The 21209-nt window shown below is 48.3% G+C and overlaps 11 protein-coding genes across 11 annotated transcripts; 4 read left to right on the top strand and 7 right to left on the bottom strand.

Moving 5' to 3' along the window:
• Positions 1–869: 869 nt before the first annotated feature.
• On the top strand, positions 870–1275 carry THR4_3 (threonine synthase; the record flags this gene model as incomplete). The annotated part of the gene is made up of 2 exons (XM_043283870.1): positions 870–1013; positions 1078–1275. The coding sequence occupies 2 exons, from the start codon at positions 870–872 to the stop codon at positions 1273–1275; spliced, it is 342 nt and encodes a 113-aa protein (XP_043141106.1).
• A 128-nt stretch (positions 1276–1403) lies between these two features.
• Positions 1404–2057, top strand: THR4_2 (threonine synthase; the record flags this gene model as incomplete). The annotated part of the gene is made up of 3 exons (XM_043283869.1): positions 1404–1458; positions 1510–1667; positions 1725–2057. 3 exons carry the CDS (start codon positions 1404–1406, stop codon positions 2055–2057), a joined length of 546 nt encoding a protein of 181 aa, XP_043141105.1.
• A 328-nt stretch (positions 2058–2385) lies between these two features.
• Positions 2386–4138, bottom strand: ACHE_80491S (cytochrome P450; the record flags this gene model as incomplete). The annotated part of the gene is made up of 3 exons (XM_043283868.1): positions 2386–3549; positions 3602–3874; positions 3935–4138. 3 exons carry the CDS (start codon positions 4136–4138, stop codon positions 2386–2388), a joined length of 1641 nt encoding a protein of 546 aa, XP_043141104.1.
• Positions 4139–7157: 3019 nt separating this feature from the next.
• Positions 7158–7844, bottom strand: ACHE_80490S (glutathione S-transferase family protein; the record flags this gene model as incomplete). Its single annotated transcript, XM_043283867.1, has 1 exon — positions 7158–7844. One exon carries the CDS (start codon positions 7842–7844, stop codon positions 7158–7160), a length of 687 nt encoding a protein of 228 aa, XP_043141103.1.
• Positions 7845–8409: 565 nt separating this feature from the next.
• On the bottom strand, positions 8410–9206 carry ACHE_80489S (NmrA/HSCARG family protein; the record flags this gene model as incomplete). Its single annotated transcript, XM_043283866.1, has 2 exons — positions 8410–8747; positions 8795–9206. 2 exons carry the CDS (start codon positions 9204–9206, stop codon positions 8410–8412), a joined length of 750 nt encoding a protein of 249 aa, XP_043141102.1.
• A 1700-nt stretch (positions 9207–10906) lies between these two features.
• LAC9_4 (fungal specific transcription factor domain-containing protein) lies at positions 10907–12155 on the top strand (the record flags this gene model as incomplete). Its single annotated transcript, XM_043283865.1, has 3 exons — positions 10907–11302; positions 11361–11830; positions 11885–12155. 3 exons carry the CDS (start codon positions 10907–10909, stop codon positions 12153–12155), a joined length of 1137 nt encoding a protein of 378 aa, XP_043141101.1.
• Positions 12156–12302: 147 nt separating this feature from the next.
• ACHE_80487S (uncharacterized protein) lies at positions 12303–12901 on the bottom strand (the record flags this gene model as incomplete). Its single annotated transcript, XM_043283863.1, has 2 exons — positions 12303–12649; positions 12763–12901. The coding sequence occupies 2 exons, from the start codon at positions 12899–12901 to the stop codon at positions 12303–12305; spliced, it is 486 nt and encodes a 161-aa protein (XP_043141100.1).
• A 199-nt stretch (positions 12902–13100) lies between these two features.
• Positions 13101–13959, bottom strand: ACHE_80486S (uncharacterized protein; the record flags this gene model as incomplete). The annotated part of the gene is made up of 2 exons (XM_043283862.1): positions 13101–13166; positions 13231–13959. The coding sequence occupies 2 exons, from the start codon at positions 13957–13959 to the stop codon at positions 13101–13103; spliced, it is 795 nt and encodes a 264-aa protein (XP_043141099.1).
• Positions 13960–14546: 587 nt separating this feature from the next.
• On the bottom strand, positions 14547–15411 carry ACHE_80485S (uncharacterized protein; the record flags this gene model as incomplete). Its single annotated transcript, XM_043283861.1, has 3 exons — positions 14547–14636; positions 14690–14898; positions 14961–15411. The coding sequence occupies 3 exons, from the start codon at positions 15409–15411 to the stop codon at positions 14547–14549; spliced, it is 750 nt and encodes a 249-aa protein (XP_043141098.1).
• Positions 15412–17341: 1930 nt separating this feature from the next.
• ACHE_80484A (putative salicylate hydroxylase) lies at positions 17342–18969 on the top strand (the record flags this gene model as incomplete). Its single annotated transcript, XM_043283860.1, has 7 exons — positions 17342–17388; positions 17437–17441; positions 17490–17566; positions 17620–17677; positions 17729–18467; positions 18523–18857; positions 18929–18969. 7 exons carry the CDS (start codon positions 17342–17344, stop codon positions 18967–18969), a joined length of 1302 nt encoding a protein of 433 aa, XP_043141097.1.
• A 219-nt stretch (positions 18970–19188) lies between these two features.
• ARG1 (argininosuccinate synthase) lies at positions 19189–20708 on the bottom strand (the record flags this gene model as incomplete). The annotated part of the gene is made up of 6 exons (XM_043283859.1): positions 19189–20174; positions 20231–20302; positions 20352–20423; positions 20478–20498; positions 20557–20598; positions 20651–20708. The coding sequence occupies 6 exons, from the start codon at positions 20706–20708 to the stop codon at positions 19189–19191; spliced, it is 1251 nt and encodes a 416-aa protein (XP_043141096.1).
• Positions 20709–21209: the final 501 nt, after the last annotated feature.

Genomic DNA, 21209 nt, shown 5'->3' with positions numbered 1-21209 from the left:
GCATACAATTCGTTTCCCTATTACTGTAGCTTTGACACTGTGAAGACTCACAGTGTGAGGATTCCCCGGAGAAGGTCTTCCCCGAGGCATATCGCGACCACGTGATATCGCGGCCTTGATGCCTGATTAGATAAGACCTCTGAGTGGTCACCGTATGTAGCCATGTAACGACAAAAATCAAGCATGAAGAAGGAAAAGGAAAGAGAAGAGGGATTAGGCATTGTGGCCTTTTTCTATCCTCTTGCTTAGTGAAGACAAAGAAAACAGACTAATGGTCAACAAGTACAAACCCACGAAGAGATCAGTGTACGGCAGCGCCGTGACAGCGAATCCCAAAATTTTTTTGAAGTTCTTAAAGCTGTGCTTGCGTGGTGTGTTTTATAGCCACCCATGATGTAAGCACTGCTGTGCCAAATACCCTACCTATTAAGGTCATCCAGAGTGACTGGGCGGAAACGCCATGGTTCTCTCATGGTATACCACGTCCTATTGTGGTGTTTTCGCCGTCATCCCAACTTACACCATATCGGACGCTATTGAATTTGATCACCAAAAGCTTTCCCTATGGCCATTTACTTAACAATGGCCGGCCATTAATCCATCCGCGTGCAATCACGTATATCACTCCGTTGGTCTACCTACAGGACAACCTACATCTTCTTGAGCTTTTCCATGGCCCAAGCTACTCCTTCAAGGATTGTATGTCACCCACAGTCTATTGAAACTATATTTCAATTCAGCTAACATAACCCTAGGTGCCTTGCAGTCCCTTGGAAATCTTTTCGAATACTTCCTCGCACGGAAGAACCGCGAAAAGCAAGACAAAGACCGATATCACCTAACCATTGCCGGGGCTACAAGTGGCGACAATGGATCGGCAGCAATCTACGGCCTTAGGGGGCAAGAAAGATGTATCGGTTGTCATTTTACATCCAAAGGGCCGCATCAGCCCTATTCAGGAGGCGCAGATGGCAACCCGCACAGATAGGAACGTCCACAATCTTGCTGTGAAGGTGGGCATTTGACGATTGTCAGGGTATCGTCAAGCCTCTGTTCGGCGATTCTAATATAAATCAGACCTTGAAACTGGGTGCTGTGAACTCGATAAACTTCGCAAGAATCCTCGCTCAGATTGTCTTCTACTTCTACTCCTATTTCTCACTTGCAAGAAAGTCCCCTTCACTCAACGTTGGTGACAAGGTCCGATTTGTCACACCGACTGGAATCTTTGGAAACATACTCGAGGGCTTTTTCGCAAAATTGGCCTACCAGTAGACAAGTTAGTTGTCGCAACCAATGAGAACGATATTCTGCATCGCTTTTGGGAGACCGGTCGCTATGAGAACAACCATGTTCAAGATGGGAATAAGGCCGACGCTTGCAAGGAGACCTATAGCCCCGCAATGGATATCTTGGTCTCTAGCAACTTTGAGAGAGTGATGTGGTTCCTAGCAAAAGGTAAATCGCTGGCTTCCCTGCTCCTTTGATACCATGCTAATTGGCTTTTAGAATTTGCAATTGCCACTGGTACGGATGAACGGTCTAGCAAAAAGCAGGCTAGCCAAGATGTCTTAGCCTGGTATCAGGCACTAAAATCATCGGGCGGTTTCGGACCCATACACAAGGATATCTTGGAAAACGGGCAACGAACCTTTGAGAGTGACCGTGTGAGCGATCCTGAGACCATTGAGACTATTAAGTCCTGTTATCAACGGACCAAATAGGCGCTTGATCCCCATACTGCAGTGGGAACTACTGCAGCACAAAGATCGATGACTCGGGCTGGCACGCATCACATTTCGCTCTCAGCTGCCCACCCCGCGAAATTTTCGGAAGTTGCTATATTGGCCTTGAAGGACAATGCTGGTTTTAATTTCGAGGAGCAGGTGCTCCCTGACGAGCTCAAGGCTCTTTCGCAAAAGGCAACACGTGTAACCAAAGTGGATAATTCATGGAAGGAGATGAGGGAGATTATCAAAGGTCTTGCCGAGGAGGGACTTGAAAGCCGAAGCAAGCGATTGATTGAAGTTATCTTTGTTCTTTGCCGGCGACTTTGAGTATAAGAGTCATAGCCTAATAATTAAGCTAGGTTGTATAACTATAACTATACCTACCTAGCAGAGTCTAATAAAGGGGAAAAAAAAAAAAAAAGTGTTTAGCCCGAATTCTTGATGAAAATTTCTTGATCTAAGTTACTTTTTATTATTTCTAAGCGACTTATGATCTATTAAATTGGGTTGTTAGGGTTACTATCTTACCGCATTCGCTTTCAGTGTCTCACTATATTAAGAGAATACGAAGTAGAACATATGATTGGCTAAAGAACGAACAAGATATAAACAAAAGACATAGACCACCAAACGGCTTCAACAGTCGAAATCCAAATCACCACCCCTCCAACGGCGTCAACCTCGCCATAACCCCATCCTTAGGATGCACCGTCGCACCCTTCCTAATCTCCAACGCAGCATCGGGATTCCTCAGCTCCATCTCAAACTTGCCCACCATCGTAGCAACCAGACAAGCAAGTTCAACCTTCGCGAACATCTGACCGATACAACTCCTCGGGCCTTGGAGGAAGGTTAGCAAAGCGTAGTTGTTACTTGACCCGCCAGTCTTGTTGGTGCGTCCTGTATCGGGGTCGATCCACCGTTCTGGGTTGAATGTAGCCGCCTCGGGGCCCCAGAATTCTTCCTGGCGGTTGATGATGTGCGGGGAGATCATGAAGAATGTGTCTTTGGGTATCGGGGTGTTTATGATGGTAGTGTCGCGAGAGGCGATACGGACTGTGGCGGGAACGGAGGGGTAGAAGCGGAGAACTTCGTTGCAGACGGCGTTGAGGTAAGGGAGTGAGTCGAGGGTCGCGGCGGATAGGGGGGCTGGTGAGTCGGTGGAGATGGAGGGGAGGTTTGTGCGGATTTCTTCGCGGAGACGGGTTTGTACGTCTTGGTGTTTGCAGAGGGCGTAGATGGCCCATTGCATGGCTGTGGCTGTTGTTTCATGGCCGGCTGTTAGGAAGGTCATCATTTGGTCGACCAGGTTTTCTTCTGTGAAGGTGCCACTTTGTAGGGCGACGGATATGATGTCGACCCCGTTGCTTTCGGTTTTGTTTTCCATCTTCTCACGCTTCTCGTGGATGATTTGCCGGGCGACGCTACGGAGGAATCCCGACGTCTCTTGGGCAATCTTGTTGCGCCGGACGGGAAGTTTTTGGAGGAGCTTCAGGTCGACTGCAAACAAGCCCAGGAGCACAATTATTCTGGTCATCTTGGGGTCGTCATTGAAGAACCGACGATACTGCCGGTTGAGCTCATTGTCGGGGTCCCGTAGAGACTCAAAGTCATGGTCCATTCCTGCAAGACCGACAATATCCAAGGTCGCTCTGCTGGCCCAGTTACCGATCTGGATGACATTGTCTTCTGGGTTCTTTCGAGATTTGATCTCCTGTTCGATCAAATTTGCCATTTCGGCGCTCTTAGCCCAAAATACCGGGTAAAGGTCTTTGACATGGCGGTAGGAGAACGCAGGCATAAGATTCTTTCGTTGTAGCTGTAGGCGCATTAGTACAGTTGAGTCGCAAGCAGTAACAAAAGAGGCGCACCTTGTGCTCATCTCCCTCTGCGAGAAGTAGCCCATTCCCCGTAACACGTCTGAGTTGAAGTTGGACCAGTTCTGGCTTGCAGAAATCATACGCTTTGTGAACGAGTACCTCACTGAGGGCTTTGGGGGATGTCAAAAGAACACGTTCTAAATTTCCAACCATGTAATAGCGGATCAATCCGTCATTGGGCACATTTCTGACCCAGTCTGCCATTTCATCCAGCGGAGTCTCCAGAAAAATAGACTTCGTGTTGCCTTTGAGCCATGTTCGTGTCTGGTCCGTGGTCAGAATAAGCCCTTTCTCACGGGTTAACTGATGAACAGGGGATCTCACTGGTGGTGTCGGCAATTGTTTAAGAGGAGTAAAAAATTGAGGGTATAGACTCAAGTCATAGATGATTCGGAGTGCTGTCGCAATAATTGATAATCCGATGAACGTCAGAACGGATGAATTGAGTACTCTATCCTCGGGTCTTAAATGTACCAAGGCTGCGATACTGAAGTAGACAACCCCAAAGTGGATACTGGGCCGCGCCATTATGGGTATTAACGAAGATCAAGCATGCGAGTGACAATGGGTATCGCAGATGTTCCGTATATTTGTGGTTGAAAAGAGAAAAAAGACCGAATATGAAAAATTTGCATGTGAATAGATTCCGCATCAATTCATAATCCACACACACCAGGGAGTCTTTCACCCTTTTAAGCCACTAACACCAGAGCCAAAATGATAACGAACCCCTTCTCTTAAAAAAAAAAAAAAATCGCACTTGGTCAGTGCTGAAGACCCGCAAAGATCCCCCGAACAAGTGCGAGATCTCGGTCCCACTTTGACAGGAGAGCCCAGCCGAGATTCCCAGCTGGCCGCCGAATCTGTGACCCGGGTAGCCTTTTCACTTATGCTTGATTTAGGATTTGACTGGGCTTCGAGATCCTGCAGCATGCGTATGCGTATACAATGTAAGCGATGATCAAATCGCTTGTCACCGTCGGGGGAATCTCGATCGCTGTTGTTCGGTGGAGTGACGGTGAGAGGCTAGCTTGTCTTGCCTACCAAAAGCCCTGTGCAAGAAGCGGGCGAATCCCTGACTGTCTCGACGTGTTCATTGTACGAAGATACATTTAAATTGTCGAGACAAGGGAAAAGATCCCGAGGCTGTTAGTTAGTTAGTTAACGTAATCCACAACCGAGCGGGCCACCTTTCAATTCTCCGACGCATGCCATATTGATGATTGAATTCAAACTGCCACTATGCCACCAAAACTGCGGGAAAAGACACAAAATTCAATCCAGCAGGAAGGGAGGGTTTTACTTGCTATTTCATCCTTAAAGAAAAAAGAAATCTCCAATATTCGTGAAGCTGCACGCCTGTATGATGTACCTCGGACAACACTACAACGCCGATTGAATGGCACCATAAATCGTGCTGAAAAACAGGCCAATTGTCTCAAATTGACAAAAGAAGAGGAAGAATCACTTATCCGATGGATACTCTCTTTGGATCAACGTGGAGCAGCTCCCCGACCGTCTCATGTCCAAGATATGGCCAATATTCTTCTTTCCAATCGTGGTTCATCCAAAACCCAACCTATTGGCAAGAATTGGGTATATAACTTCATCAAACGCCATGATGAACTAAAGACCCAGTTCTCAAGGAAATACAACCATCAGCGTGCCAAATGTGAGGACCCAAATCTCATCAAGGAGTGGTTCAATCGTGTACAAATCACTATAATGCAGTATGGGATTGCATATGAGGACATTTACAATTTTGATGAAACTGGTTTTGCTATGGGCCTTATTGCAACTGCCAAAGTAGTGACTAGAGCTGAAACTGCTGGTTGTCCTGCCCTATTGCAGCCTGGGAATCATGAATGGGTCACTGCAATTGAATGTGTTAATGCTATGGGGTGGGCTCTGCCTCCGTGCATTGTATTCAAGGGCAAGTCTCATATACAGGCTTGGTATGAGGACAATGCTTTACCATCAGATTGGCGGATTGAACTTGGTGAGAATGGATGGACAACAGATCAAATTGGTCTCTCCTGGCTTCAAAATATCTTTATTCCAACAACAAATGGCTGTACTAAGGGAACATATCGTCTGCTTATTCTTGATGGTCATGGAAGCCACTTAACGCCACAATTTGATCAGATGTGCAATCAGAATAATATTGTGCCAATTTGCATGCCTGCACATTCATCTCATCTTTTACAGCCTCTTGATGTTGGCTGTTTTGCAGTCTTGAAGCGCACTTATGGCCGCTTGGTGGAAGAGAAGATGCGGCAGAGGATCAATCATATAGACAAGCTTGATTTCCTTTCAGCATATCCACAGGCCCGTAAGGAGGCCTTTAAGATGGATAATATCAAGAGCGGCTTCATGGCAACTGGCCTGGTTCCATACGATCCAGAGAGGGTGTTGACACAACTCGATATATATTTGAAGACTCCTACACCCCCTGGGAGCCAATCCACCAACTCTGACCCGAAAACACCTCATAATCTCAAGCAACTAAAGAAGCAAGAATCCACTGTCAAAAAGCTATTGAGACAGCACAGCAATAGCCCCCCAACTCCTGCAAAGGCTGCTATGGATCAAGTTTTCCGCAGTTGTCAAACGGCCATGAATAGTGTTGCAATTCTGGCAAAGGAAAACCATGATTTGAGGGCTGCGAATGAGAAACAGCAGCAGAAAAGAAAGCGCTCTCATAGACAGATAGCCTATACAAGGGGCCTTTCTATTCAGGAAGCCCAGGGTATCATACAAAGTGAGAACGATGCCCAGGAAGCCTCTACTACTATACCTGTCGGAGCTGCTTCGGCAGCAAACCAACCACCTGTACGGGCACCACCACGGTGCAGTGATTGTCGTATCATTGGGCATAGAAGACTGCAGTGTCCTAATCGCAATAGAGCTTAGTTTTTGTAATAAATGCCATTTTTTGTTGTGTTATTGACTTAAACATTTTGACCACCGTCGGGAGGTGGCCCGCTCGGTTGGGTGGCCCGCTCGGTTGTGGATTACGTTACGTGCATTGATTACTCATCAGCATATGAATGCACAAGTCAATGTACAAGTCAACCCTCAAACAACGACAGTGAAATGCATGCATAGATGCAAGATTCTCCTCTGTCGTGAGCCGCTGGGTCTTACAGAAATATCACTGAAGCGTCTTATGCCGTCCTCTTGGTTTTGACGGCATAATTGGCACGTTGAATGATGGGCTGTTAACCGATATATGTTCCTTCAAAGGGCTTCCTATTGAGATTATAATTTCAGTATTTCCAAACATGGAAGTCTTCGTCAATATGAATTAAATATATGGATGTACGAAGTAGAAAGTGTTAAAGTCCATTGGAAATACGAGAAGAACGAGAGGAAAGGCAGTATGTATGAGTTGTATTCGGATAACTGCACGACTATTGGCGAACAAACAAATCCCTTCCTGATAATTCGCAGAACCTTCGTCAACATCTCAACAAGCCCAAATATGATTAGATTTCTCCTTTAGACTGAACGCGGTGCATCACCATTCCACCTGCAGGAGCCTCATTTAATCAAAGGCCTTCTTCTTCTGCATCTCCTGAAACATCGTCTCCTGAGCCTCAATCAACTCCTTTACCTTTGGCCTCTCGGCCATCCTTTTCAGCCACGCCGTCATATGCGGAAACTCTTTCTCATCATACCCCTCATCAGACAACACACTCTGAACTCCATTCTGCCACGGCACAAACGCCAAATCAGCATACGAAATTCTATCACCAACAAGCCACTCCTTATCCTCCAACCACCGATCCAGCACCTTCGATACACGCTTAATCTCGTTCACATAGCGCTCTACAGCACTGTCCACCCGTTCTGCATGGTACCGCTTGAACCAGACAGCCTGACCGTAGTAGGGTCCTTGTCCCGTGACCTGATAGTATAGCCACTGACGAGCGTGGTAGAACTCCTTCGTGCCAGGGGTAAAGCTGAGCTTGTGCTCTTGGTCGTAGTTGTCGAGGATATACTCGAGGATGGCACCGGATTCCCAGATGGTGATGTCGGTGTTAGGGTCGTGGATGGCTGGGAGGCGGCCGTTGGGGTTGATAACTTCGTATTCTGGGGTCTTGAGTTTCGGAAAGTCAACGAATTCATTCTCGTAGGGGATATCGAGTTCTGAGAGGATGAAGGATGTCTTTAGTGGGTTGGGGCCGAGATAACCCCCATACAGCTTGATGGGCTTCATGTCACGAGGCATTGCGATGGTTTGTGGTATATTGAAGGTGGAATTGTTTTGATATTAGAGAGACGAGAGGAATTGGGATAATATTTATATAACCCAAAAAGGTAGGCCTGTCTCTTGACTCAGATTCCTCCTATTCGTGCCGACCAGGAATCCTGCGGCCTGTCAGGAATCCTCGTGTGATGGATCTAGTGCTGAAATTTTCCTTTTTCGGAAATTATTCATCAGATCAACGAAGGGGGAAACAATGCGATCTGACTATTTGATAGAAATTGATTTCAAAGCTTATAGAAGCTTCCAGAATCCGAGTTTGTCATTTGGTAAGTTCAGCTTCGGACCTTCGGATTTTATTTCAAATCGATCTCACCACAGTACTAAGATGCTTACTTTTGAGACAACAAAAATTCTCACATAAATCTACACCAGCCTTCTTCCCAAAGCGAAGAATTATTCACGCTAACCATATGTGTGTTTTTGATTATTGTGTAAGGAATGCTATCGAAACGAATCTATTGGATTCCCATCTGTATACATGCATCTGTTTCGATATTCCTCATAGTCTTCGAGCATAGAAGTCCGCTCAGACCATACTTTCCTTGTGCTTTTGCACATACTCTTTCCAAGAAGTCGTCTTCAAGCCAAGCCCCGAAAGCAACCTTTTGCTACCCTCCAAGCTGCGACCGTTGTAATATCCGGGCTCTTCAATAAACAGGTGGTTCTCGAGCAACTCATCTGCAACCGGCGCCGGCATGAATCCCTTGTACGACGCTGCGTCCACCTGCACATATCTAGTCTTCTTGCCAGTAACCGCTTCAAAGTCGGCTAGGATCTGAGTGGGGGTGTAATAATCGGCAGAGGCCAGGATCTGGGCACCAATGAGACTAGTGCGCTTCTTGATGGCCGCGAGGACGAATTTGCCTGTCACAGTCAGTTACCCCATGTATACAGCGGGAATGAGAGCTTACCGAGATCTTCGGGAATATCAATCAGAGGGAACTTGGCGTTGTTGGTGACTGGATAGGCAAGATTATAAATGCCGTCGTCACCCTTACGGATCATACCATAAGCCGCAAAGTTGGACATAAAGTAACCCGGCAGAACGAAAGTGGCCGAAACACCAGACGACCGAATGTACTGCTCGACCTTCTGCTTCATGTCAAAGTGAGGCACATGAGTGAGACGGCCGCCGGAGGTCTCGGTGACATTGAGCAGAGACGAGTAGATTATATGCTCAACACCGGCTTCCTTAGCAGCGTCGGCGACATTGGTACCGTGGGTCAGCTCGACATCCGCGCCGCCCTCGCCCCATGGGGTGGTGACGAGGAAAACCGTGTGAGAGAGACGGACTGCGTCGAGGACGGAGGCAGTTGAGTCCATATTGGCCTGCTAAAATGGCCAGCATGGCACTTGGACAAGGGGTGCATAAGTATGACGCCCGCTCTTCACTTCAACCCCCTGCTTCACTAAATCCTGGGCAGCAGGCTTAGATACATCACGGGTAATACCCCGGATCCTGAACTCCTTCGACATTGCAGGGTCGGCTAGGATGGCCTGGATCACGGAACCTCCCTGGTTGCCGGTGGCGCCAAAAACGGTGATAAGCTTAGACATAGAGGAGTGATATGATTGAACCAAAAAAAAAAAAAATATTCGAACTCAAAGAATAAAATGAACTGTATAAATTGATTGTACAGGAATAAATAGTTCGTTTCACCAGCTAGCTCGGCCATCTTTATAATTGAATATGCGGAGTACAGAGAGACGGTGGCGGGCGTAAATGTTACTACTCCGGACGGCTGTTAGCCTGATTATGATGTACGCGAGGCCGAAGCAGTCCCATAGTAAGCGATATTTCCTCAGAAACCGCCACACATTACCCCAGATATGGATTAGCACGGAGTAGAGTCTTCGGTATGCCGGGTATGTGGAGCTCGGACTAAACTAATCCGCGGGGTTACAGCTCGGAGGGTTCCAAGTCCTCACTCCGAGAGCACTTAGTCACGAATCAGTAATCTGCCATGTAAACCAGAAGATCTGATATCTTTATTTCATTTTAGAAAAGACACGTTACCTAATCTGGGTCCTGAGACTCGGTCTACCATTCCATGTCCCCGTTTTCTCCGCCGCATCAATCAAGTGATGATGTGACTTTGAAGATAATCCGGGTTATTTACAACACTATAAACTACCAATGAGTCCTCGCAATCCGCATGTTTCATCCGTAAGTAGACCTGGTGCCCCATCCACCCCAATTGCATGTTAATGAATTGCCAGTGTAATGAATGCAGGGCCCGGAAATCAAAAGTAACTACACAATCCACTCTAGACCAAGTCGTGGTCTGAAGCTGATGGCTTGGAAGTGTTCAAAAGAACGTCCGACATGTGCGCAATGCAAGTATAATCAAAAGCAGTGCACCTATGCACCGAAAAAATCGCGAACTCCATTGACCAGGGCGTGAGTGCCGGTTGACCCCCAATCAGTCCTCTTGTCTAACCTCGAAAACATAGTCATCTAACAGGTATAGAAGAGCGGCTGGGTAGATATGAGACCGCCTTGGAGAGGCTTTTCCCAGCGGGGGATGTGGAAAGAATTGTCCGTTCCCTGGTGGAGGACCAACGCACCGAGGATGACCTGCTTACCTTGTTCGATCTTTTCCCGGATGATGTCAACCTCATCTCGGCTCCACTACCTTCTCCCGATCAGCTTTTGTATTCATTCTCAACGCCAGCCGACCAGACATCTCAACAAGCTTACTGTGCCAGTGAGATTCGCGCAATCCCCCTCCCTAATGTGACTTCCCTCCTAACTTGTCTCAGGCGAAAATGAGCCTCGTGGATTGGAAATATCAGACCACAATGGGCAAACTGGTGCAATTTTTTCGCAACATTGCTCAAATTTAACTCAAGAGGGGTGGCAACGATACTCTAACGATGTAACATACGTGGATGCATATTTCATGAACTACCATCCGGGCTATCCTGTTGTACATCAACCAACATTCAGAGCTGAACATGGAGCCAGCGCACTTAACCATCCCAGCTTGGCGTGGCAAATTCTGCACAAAGCACTAATAGCAATGGACGCATGGACGCTGGGAAATGTCCACTCCAATATCGACCTGGATCTCTATAATCAAGCCAAGGATCTTCTGCAAAAAGTCTCGTTGATGGAGACAGGGAGCCTAACCCTCCTGCAGGCACTATTGCTAGTGAGTGGCTTTGCTCAGAAACGGGGCATGCCCGACGCCGGGCTGCAGTATCTGTCCATTGCCGTGCGGATGGCTATCGGCCTCGGACTCCACCAGGAGTGCGCGGATTTGTCTTCAACTATGTTTGAAAAGGAGATGAGACGGCGAGTTTGGTGGACTGCCTATATTTTTGATAGTTGTGCTGCCAAAAGCTTCGGCATTCCTTTGCTCCTTCCGAACAACAGTGAAATAAGCACTAGGCCGGTGCTGAATGTGCACGATGAGGTATAGTTGCTTCATTTGATCTCATATATGGTGACTGCTAACAGATCTGTGGCCAAAGGACTTTGATGTCACAGCCTCGTCGTTGCCACCTGAGGTTAATGGGCCGACATTGTATTCCGGCCTGATCGCTCAGTCCCAATTCCACGCCATGGCAAACGCTATTTACCGTCGTCTCGTGGCAAAGCCGAATGTCTCTATTACCGAGATGCAAGAGATGGAGAAGATGATCGATGACTGCCGGAGCTCCTACCCATCATACTTGATGGACGATGATTACGCGTCCCGATCAGCGTGGTTGAGATCCTCTAATGACCGGCTTCAGATCTGCGACAGAAACCTACGGATTTTACTGTGGCGTCCGTATCTCCTACAGTGGGTGAAGATAAATAGCAAAGGTGAAGGGCACGAGGACGCTGTTTTACGAGACAATGGACTACGATGTCTGTATGCTGCTAGAGAATCCCTAAACCTGGTCCACAAGACCATTAAGGGTGGTGTGCATCTACGACTCGTCGCATCTTTCTTGTTGTATGTCTCTGAGCTAGTCTTCTATTAGTGCTCCCTCCACTAATCAGATATTAGGTATTGCCTCTTCCACATTACGCTGGTATTTGTGATATCCCTCCGGTTGGGTCCCGCCCTACCAGACACCTTCAGTCTTCTACAGGACATCAAAACCATCAAACAACTTGTGTCGCAGACATGGCTCGTCAATGATGCACAAGCTAGTAACTTCCTCAACCTCATCAACCGACTTGCTCTCCCGTTTGATGCCCCGATTGAAACGGCTTTAGCGGCCAGTATCTTGCCCACCGAGATGTTCCTGGACAATGGTGATTTTCCTTCGGGTTGAGCAATTCGAGTTGAGCAATTAGCTACGTATAACCCCATTTATATATATTTCCTCCATTTTCTGATTTGACCAATCACATACCCATCCATCAGTGTAACTTACCTCCCCCTAATACGCACAGTAACCACACCATCCCTACTCACGATTTTAAATATAATAAACCCCACCACCCCCCAACTCCCCCCGATCCCGTACCCCATTCAAATACTCCCTCGCCCTCCTTCCCACCTCCGCTCCATACTCTTCCAACGGTGGCAGCGGTCCCGACATATCCTTCTTCACCTTCAACCAGATAACAGGATCAAGACCACGACAGGCCTCGCGTATCATCTCCATATCGTGAACCGTATACCCACCGCCAACCAGGATGGCCACGGGTGTTGGGGTCGGGGCCGTAGTGCCCTGGGAAGAAGTAGAAGCAGTATTACCATCGCCGCGGAGGAAGGCGGGGATGTCGAGCGTGCCGGCTTGGGGGGATGATATGGAGTGTATTACTGTATTTTAGGCGTTATCAATCAATCGATTAATTGATGTTGCGACTATGGTCATGATATACGGAGTATAATGAAGCGTCTTTACGGGATAGTTAAGGAAGGTTGGGATTTACCATCATAATCGGGCCGCAAGGCGGCGGATACGGCTGAAGCGACGCGGGGATTTCTTCCGCAGATCAAGATTGGTAAAGGGTTCTTTGGGGTGGAGATAGAGGATATGGAGCGGATGGAGTGGAGAAGGCGGGATTGCATTGTAACACAGTGGACGTAGAATAGAGTAGGAATAGTGGTAATTGCTACTCAAGACTGTTAAAGAATGAATGTTTAGATTGATGTAATGCAGGAATACACTAGTCCGAGCTGACAAACGCGGAGGCCGAATGGCCGAATGTAAACAACTTTTTCCCATCTCTTGCACTAGCCCTTTGCATCGCATTGTATAATGAATGCCCTACCAGATCCCCGGAATCAACGAATACCGAACGCGAGATTTGATTTGCTTGTACGCATCGCCGTACTGGAATATCATCAGTTAGTTAATATCAGGACGAGCCAGAGAAATAACATGTATATAGACTTACTCTTTGCGTCATATACTCTTCCAAAACCGGAACCCCGCGGGACGCAAAGTCATAGAAGAAGAACCCAAAAGTCGTTGCTGCCCATGCAAAACCCCCACAGACCATCGCATACCCAGCTCTCCAAACAGTGTAGCCTCCGTAATTGATGTTCGTCGCTAGCGAGAACAATCCCCCGCCGTACGGTTTCCCTTGATTCCTGGGATCCTGCTTGAATGACTTCCGCTGAAACTCGGACACAGCTTCGACCAACAGACCGATAGCGTAGGCACCCAGTCCGACTGCAACCAAAGGAGAAGAAGAGAAAGTGTCGAGCAGAGTTCCTAATTCTGGAACAGAAGAGACAGGCGAAGTGACTGCCCACAGCGAAAGCAGGGTATTCAAAGTATTAAATACAGTATTGAAAGCTGGAATAGCAACCCCAGACCCAAGGCTCATCGTTTGCTCAGAGACAAAAATAATATGGATGATTTGCTTCACGCTGCTACCAATGGATAACAGACTAACTAGTCCATAGTAAGGCTGTAGGCCGGTGACGGATAGTGGGTTGAAGACGTGTAAAGGTGACACGGACTGGCCGCCTAGTTTCTCGATTAAACGGAGACCCCATCCTCGTGTAAGAAGATTGTATTGCCAGAAGACGTCTGCTGCGCGGAGGCCCACGAAGAGGGATTTTCCAAGGGGCGAGGGCTCCTTGATGCGGGAGACGTTGTCGCGGAGCTTGCCGGGCATGGTGGAATGGATGAAGTTTGTTCAATGGGTGTTTGGAAAGGGAAAGGAGATAATTTATGCATACTGAGAGAATAATCCAAAATTGCCAATGATGATGCAACGTCATGTTGATTATTCAGGCTTCCAGGCTCGGAGTCAAAATAGTGTCCGAAGGGCCGAAAATGGTTGAATATTCCCGGCAGTTAGCTGTTTTACATGACCTGACATTTTCCCATCTATTGATTTCCCCGCCTGATCATGTCAGGGGATTCAGAAAGACTTTGATGAATGTACTCGTTTCTGGAGATCTTGGTTGCGAGATAGTGTGTAATCTCTTAAGAAACAGCAATAACAATTGATGTTGAAGGAAGGGGATTGCAGATCAAGTTGAGGAGGAGCGCAGATTCTCCACAAGTAGTTGAAGAAATTGTATGTGTAGGGCATTACTGCCCCAACTAGAAATGCATGTTTTATGTATCTGCAAATGGAACTATCTTCTCATTACTTTCTTTCCATCCCGTGTCACCATGTGCCAGATCACGCGTATATGAACAGTTCAAAAGCATACTTAGAGAAAGTTAGGTCTTCGAACATGTGATCCATATTCCTTACCAGCTTTCACAATAAGGCCGAAGATCCAACTCATGTGTGAACGAAGTCTTCTTCTGCGTATGCAAATACCAATATGCCTCCGCAATCTGTACCGATGATTAACTACCAGCACACATTCTCACGCGAAGGCGATACTCACTTGATCCGGGCTAATCTTAGATTCAGGCATTTTCTCATGAAAGCCCTTGGTTTGCTCCGTGTCAATAATGCCATCCACAATAGCATGCGCCACATGGATACCCTTGGGCCCGAATTCGCGGGCTAGCGACTGTGCCATCGCTCGAACGGCAAACTTGCTCATTGCGAATGAGCCTAGTCCGTTGCCTCCTTTGAGGGCAGCAGTTGCACCTGAAAGATTGTATAATTAATTGTTCTAAATAGCTAATAATCGGATGGAAGGGTTGAGTTACCTGTGAAGATCAAAGTCGGCGGATACTGCAACTCATCGGAACCAGAGCCAAACATCAACGGCAACACCGCTTGACTAAAATTATAGGCCCCGTTGACAGTAGCCTGAAGACTTCCGAGATATTCCTCCGGAGTCGAATCCAGAAACCCTTTGCGAGTGAACTTGCTAGCCATATTGAAAATAGCCGCGGCTACGCGGACATCCTGGCCCAATTGCGCCTTTGTATCGGCTACAGCGCGGTTCATACTCGAGATATCTGTCACATCTGTTGGGAGAGCTAGCGCGTATCCATTGTGCCTTTTAATATCCCGAACTAGTGGGTCCAGTGAGGCTTGCGAACGTGCTAACAGCACGACGGGGTATCCGCGGGCAAAGCGGCGCGCAATGGCTGCACCGGTGCCTGGACCCGCCCCGGCGATTATGGCGATTGTTTTGGGGGTTGTGGTAGGCATTGAGAAAGTTGGAGGCTTGGATGATGGCTGAGAGGACGTTGTGACGGTGTTATAAATTCGTGATGACGTCGACGGAATACGGTAATCCGGGGAATCATATTCGGACTTAATAACACCGTATCATGGAGCCTGGCACAGAAACCTCCCGTCTAATGCCTTCTTGACCAACCCTCGCACGGCCATCTGGCTCCTCACTACCTCCCCAGCTTCTCCCAACTATTGCGAAGACTGCTCAGATGCCTCATTCTGAAAAGCACTTTTTCCCTAGGAATATCTGTCAGTATTAGTGCATAATGTGCATTATCTCTCGATTACCCTATCGATGCCGGGCGCAAAGGTATCGCGTTCAGCAGGCCCACGAAAACAAAGAACACATCCATCACTGGGCCTATAAATAGACCTATGCATTGAGAATCATCGTTCCGACCTGAACGTGCATTATCGCGCACCCGGCTATCCTCTTGCGTGACGTTTGACCCCAGCGGGAAAGGTGGAATGGCGTATCTTCTTAATACAAAGCCTGGACTTCCTCCTACCACCGCGGTAGGAATGTACTGCTCGATGATAGAACTATTGAATTGTCTATGTAGGTTCTGCTTGAACTTGCTAGAAAGAGGCCGCCAGCGAATCGTGGTGAGCCTTTGCTAATGTCACTTAGAACCATTATAAAAGGATAAGTATATACCTATGCTTACTCTTGAGCAAGCTTTTAGTATTAGTCAAGTTGAGATAGATATTTGTTGAAAGTAGACATGTTTTCTTATGGCTTTGGCGTAGGGAAGTTGTTTTTCCATCGCCTTATCCGTGTCCAGGTGTGAACAAAGACGCCGTCGAGTTCGTATAAAGTTCCATGTTTACATTCGAGATTGCTTTCACATGGGCTTGCATTCATTCTAGATCAGATCGCTATTGAAAATATTACCGAATGATGAGGACTGGATATAATGTGTCCGTTGGCGGTCGTTGTAGGCGAGAATTGAGACATCACATAGAACAAGTGAATCAATCATTACCCCAAGAACGCAAATCCGGACACAAAATCTCAGTACAGAGTAATACTATACCCAACGTTCAAACCCATAGACACAGCTCCTTACCTCAACCTGATATCAAAATCACCCCCATCGGCAGTTGTCCCCCATCCCACTACCGACGTCAACCCAACACCATCCACCACCCACCACACTCCCCCTTCTCCGCCTCCTTCCATTGATCATCAGCCTGTATTACCTGTAGTTCTACTTTTGGAACTGCAGACGTGGGTTCTGGGCCATGCTCTGAAAATGAGGAGTATTGTGGGTGGTTGTTAGTGGTAGGTGGGTTTCGGCAGATGAGCGGCGGCCACAACAGCCGGACCATATCAACATATGGAACCAAAACCCACGCACGGGGTTTACCGAGCGGCGAATACGGGGGGCAAGGATTAGCGCGGGATGATGATCGGTTTTTTTTGTTTCTCTAGCGACATTGTTTCATAATGCTCTGTAGAATTGGTCTGGTATTTGTATAGTCAAATGGTGGCCTTTTTGAGTAGTATGTACTTGTCTCCGCATACAGAGTGGCCGAGCTGCAGGCTGCATTGACAATAGCTCGGAGATAACCAACCTATGGGGCATCATTCGTAACGTCTGCCCGGGATTGCCATGGGATGTGGAGAAAAGGTTTTTCTGCCGCTGTTCCGTTCATTGAGTTAGTTATCCACGAGGTTTGGTATATAGCGTGGCTTGTCTTCAATTCCTTTCTCCTAGTTTGTAGGTTCTCGTTGAGGATAGGCTCCTGCTGTAGGATATTTGTTCCTGAAGAAAATTGAGGCTATTGTTACGCTATCAGAGTTTTCTTTTCCTCGGTTCTTGCTCCTCTTCCCTGCTTCGGGAAACTGTCTGCATTCTTGTGATACTTTGATCGCGAGGTATTCAATTGCGCATCCGCTATGGCTGTTCCGAGAGCGAAGACGCCTCTTGACGTTGTTGTGGTTGGGTAAGTTTGCCGTATCCCGATTACTGATCTGATGCTAATCTTTTGTAGGGCCGGTATGCATCCCATTTTCTGGAACATAAACACTTGCTCATGAATCGCAGGTATCGGTGGTATGGCCGCTGCCCTGACCCTGGGTATGCGTGGACATTATGTCACGATTCTTGAAGCCGCGCCAAAGGTATGCAACGCATCTAAACCAGATGTGTAAATGCAGGATTAACATGTCCATAGCTCGCAGAAGTCGGTGCGGGTATCCAAGTTTCCCCAAACATGCTGAGACTATTCGACAGTAAGCATCGCCGACCTTTTTCCAACATGAACCCACAACTAACATAGTCAGAATGGGGCATCTCCGACCTAATCCACGCCCAAGACGTCGGCCTCGAACACATCCACGTGCGCCGCTGGCAAGACGGCAGCCTCCTCAATACAATGCCCGTCAACAAAACCTACGGCCAACAAGCCGTCATCCACCGCGCAGATCTGCACAACGCCCTAATCACCCGCGCTCTAGCCCAACCCACCGTCACCCTGCGCGAGAACTCCCTCGTCACAGACGTTACCTTCGACCCCCCAAGTGTAACCCTTGCCAGCGGGGAAATCGTCCGCGGGGATATCGTGATCGGGGCTGACGGTATCAAATCGGGAATTCGTGCGAAGTTGCTTGAAGATGATAGTGTCAAGGCGCAGCCGACTGGCGATGCTGCGTATCGGATTATGCTAGACCGGAGTGTTATGGAGGCTGATCCGGAGTTGAGGGAGCTTATTCGGGAGCCGCAGGCGACGAGGTGGATAGGGCCGTATAGGCATGTTATTGCGTATCCGGTGCGGAAGCATGAGTTGTATAATGTTGTGTTGATTCATCCGGATCGGCATGGGGTGGAGGAGTCGTGGACGACCAAGGGGTCGAAGCAGAGGATGATCGATGATTATCGTGGTTGGGATAGCAAGGTTACCAAGTTGATTGACTTGGTTCCTGATGACGAGGTCCTGGAATGGAAACTTTGCTTACACTCGCCGTTGGAGACCTGGATCCGTGGCTGTGTCGCTCTTATCGGTGACGCTTGTCATCCCATGCTGTCAGTCCCTACCCCATCCCATTTCCCTGTTTGGAATCAAACTAACAAGAAACAGCCCCTACGTTGCTCAGGGCGCCGCCCAAGCTGTCGAAGACGCCGCAGCCCTAGGCATCCTCCTCTCAACCATAGGTTCCCGCCACCAAATCCCCCTCGCCCTAACCGCCTACGAGCAATCCCGGAAGCAGCGTGCCGAGACCGTCCAGCAGTCTGGCACTGAGAACCGCATTCCGCTGCACTTCCCTGATGGGCCGGAGCAGATTGCGCGCGACGAGCAGTTCCGCACGTCGATGAGGGAGAGTAGTAAGAATCCAGATCGGTGGAGTGATCGTGAGACGCAGAGGTTCTTGTGGGGGTGGGATGCGGAGAAGGCGGCGGTGGGGGCTTGGAAGGGTGAGTTTCATTTTCGTTTTGTTTTGAGCTTGTTTGGCTGTGTGATTTTGAAGTGAAACTAACTTGAGCAGACGTGTGCGGTAATGAGTCTAAAGTGAGCGCGTACCTGTGAAGATGGAGTGGAAAATGTACAGAACAGGAGGGATCGTACCAAGAACAGTTTTTGTTTACCAGCGAGCATTTGTACTATAATTTGAACATACGGACTCAGAGCATTAAGCTCCAGTTGAATATCAAGAGAAACTTGAATGCTACCAAACATATATGCTTTTTATTGCGTTACACATTAAATGCTCATCTCATATAGAACACATGATCAAAAAATCTGATTTTACAGCCTCTCACCAGCAGCAGCCTTCATCTGGCCGTACTTCTTGAGACGGATAGCAGAGACGGTAATGAAGCCAGTAGTCTCAGCGGGAGAGAAGTCACCAATCTCGTCCATGCTGGACTCGGACATGTCGTACAGCTTCTCGGTCTCGGACGAACGGCCGAGGATGGAGACGCAGCCCTTGTAGGCCCGGCAGCGGACCTGGCCGTTGACGGACTTCTGGGAGGTGGTGATGGAGGACTCGAGGAACTCGCGCTCGGGGGAGAAGTAGAGACCGTTGTAGAGGATCTTGGAGTAGTTGACGGTGACAAACTGGTCACGGAGAGCACGGACTTCACGGTCCATGACGAGACCTTCGAGGTCAACGTGAGCAGCGCGCAGAAGAGTGAGACCAGGGGTCTCGTAACAGCCACGAGACTTGATACCGATGAAACGGTTCTCAACAATGTCGATACGGCCGACACCGTTTCGGCGGGCAATGGCGTTAGCAGTCAGGAAAAGCTCGACAGGGTCGGTAACGGTCTTCTGCTGGCCGTTCTCGGTGTACTCGAGCTTGACGGGGATACCCTTCTCGAAGTGGACGATGAAGTCCTCAGGCTGCTCGGGAGCCTTGAGGGGGTCGACGGTCAACTTCCACATATCGGCAGGAGGGGTGGTGTTGGGGTCCTCCAGGATACCGGCTTCGTACGAGCAGTGGGCCAAGTTCTCATCCATACTCCAGGGCTTAGACTTGGTAGAGGTGACAGGGATACCCTTCTCAGCGGCATAGTCGAGCAGGGCGTTACGGCCGGCGAAGCGGTTGTAGAAGACAGGGTCACGCCACGGGGCAATGACCTGGATGTCGGGCTTCAGGGCGTAGAAAGCAAGCTCGAAACGGACCTGGTCGTTACCCTTGCCGGTGCAGCCGTGAGAGACAGCAACAGCGCCCTCCCGCTTGGCGATCTCAATCTGGGCACGAGCGATGACGGGACGAGCAAGAGAAGTTCCTATCCTTTTGTCAATATCCGACATGCCCGTGATCCAACCGGTTCAATCGACATACCCAAGAGGTAAACATTCTCGTAGATGGCGTTACAGGCGATGGCGGGGAAGCAAAGCTCCTCGACGAATTCCCCTACTCAAGTTAGCCACCATGTTCGATATACTGTCCACTGGGTACATACGGCGCAGGTCGACAATTTCGGCCTTCTTAGCACCGAGCTTCAAGGCCTTCTCGCGGATGGCATCAAAGTCCTCTGAGGGCGATTATTAGAACGATCCCGGTGTCGCGATGGTATCCTGCTTCTTACCTTCCTGACCAACATCGGCGGCTGTTCTCGTTAGCATCTGTCTGGATGAATTGGTGTGAAGTAGTATCAGGGCACTCACTGAAAGAGATAACATCCCACCCATCATCAATAAGGTACTTGACTATGGATCCATTAGCGGTGTTCAATATTCTATGAAGAGGATGAAGACATACGGATGATACTGGTGTCTAGACCACCAGAGAAAGCGCAGACGAGAGTTCCCTTGCCCATTTTGAGAGAATTGGTTGTATTGGATGGATTAAGGAGAGAAGAGTTGAGTCACGGCGGCGTAGATAAAAAATTGGCGGGACAAAGTGCGGGTGCGGGCGGTGGGCGGCCTTGGCTCGCCGAAGTCGGTTCGCTGATAAGATGACTGTGAGGGGTTGCATAAATTAGATAATTAGATAAGTCTGGCATAAATGTGCATAACTTATCTATTCCGTATTAGGAAGGTGGCGCTCATCCAGTCTATACAATGCAAACAATAACTTACTATGCAGAATATGCCTCTTATATATATACTCTGTCCCTGTATACAACACAACATGATCATACTACAAAATTTAAAGCTACATGTCGGCACTCGGCTTGTACCGCGGTTATTGCCTGACATCATTGCAACGGTACAATTGAATTTCTAATCCGGTGGAGCTCTCTCTCTCCTATATCTCTCACGCTCCCCCCCAGCGCATATTGACGATTCATTCTTCTTCTCAACTCTGCGATACAGAA

This window comes from Aspergillus chevalieri, chromosome 8, assembly GCF_016861735.1.
Source record: "Aspergillus chevalieri M1 DNA, chromosome 8, nearly complete sequence".
Classification (NCBI taxonomy): Eukaryota; Fungi; Ascomycota; class Eurotiomycetes; order Eurotiales; family Aspergillaceae; genus Aspergillus; species Aspergillus chevalieri.
This window is presented reverse-complemented; position numbering and strand designations above follow the sequence as displayed.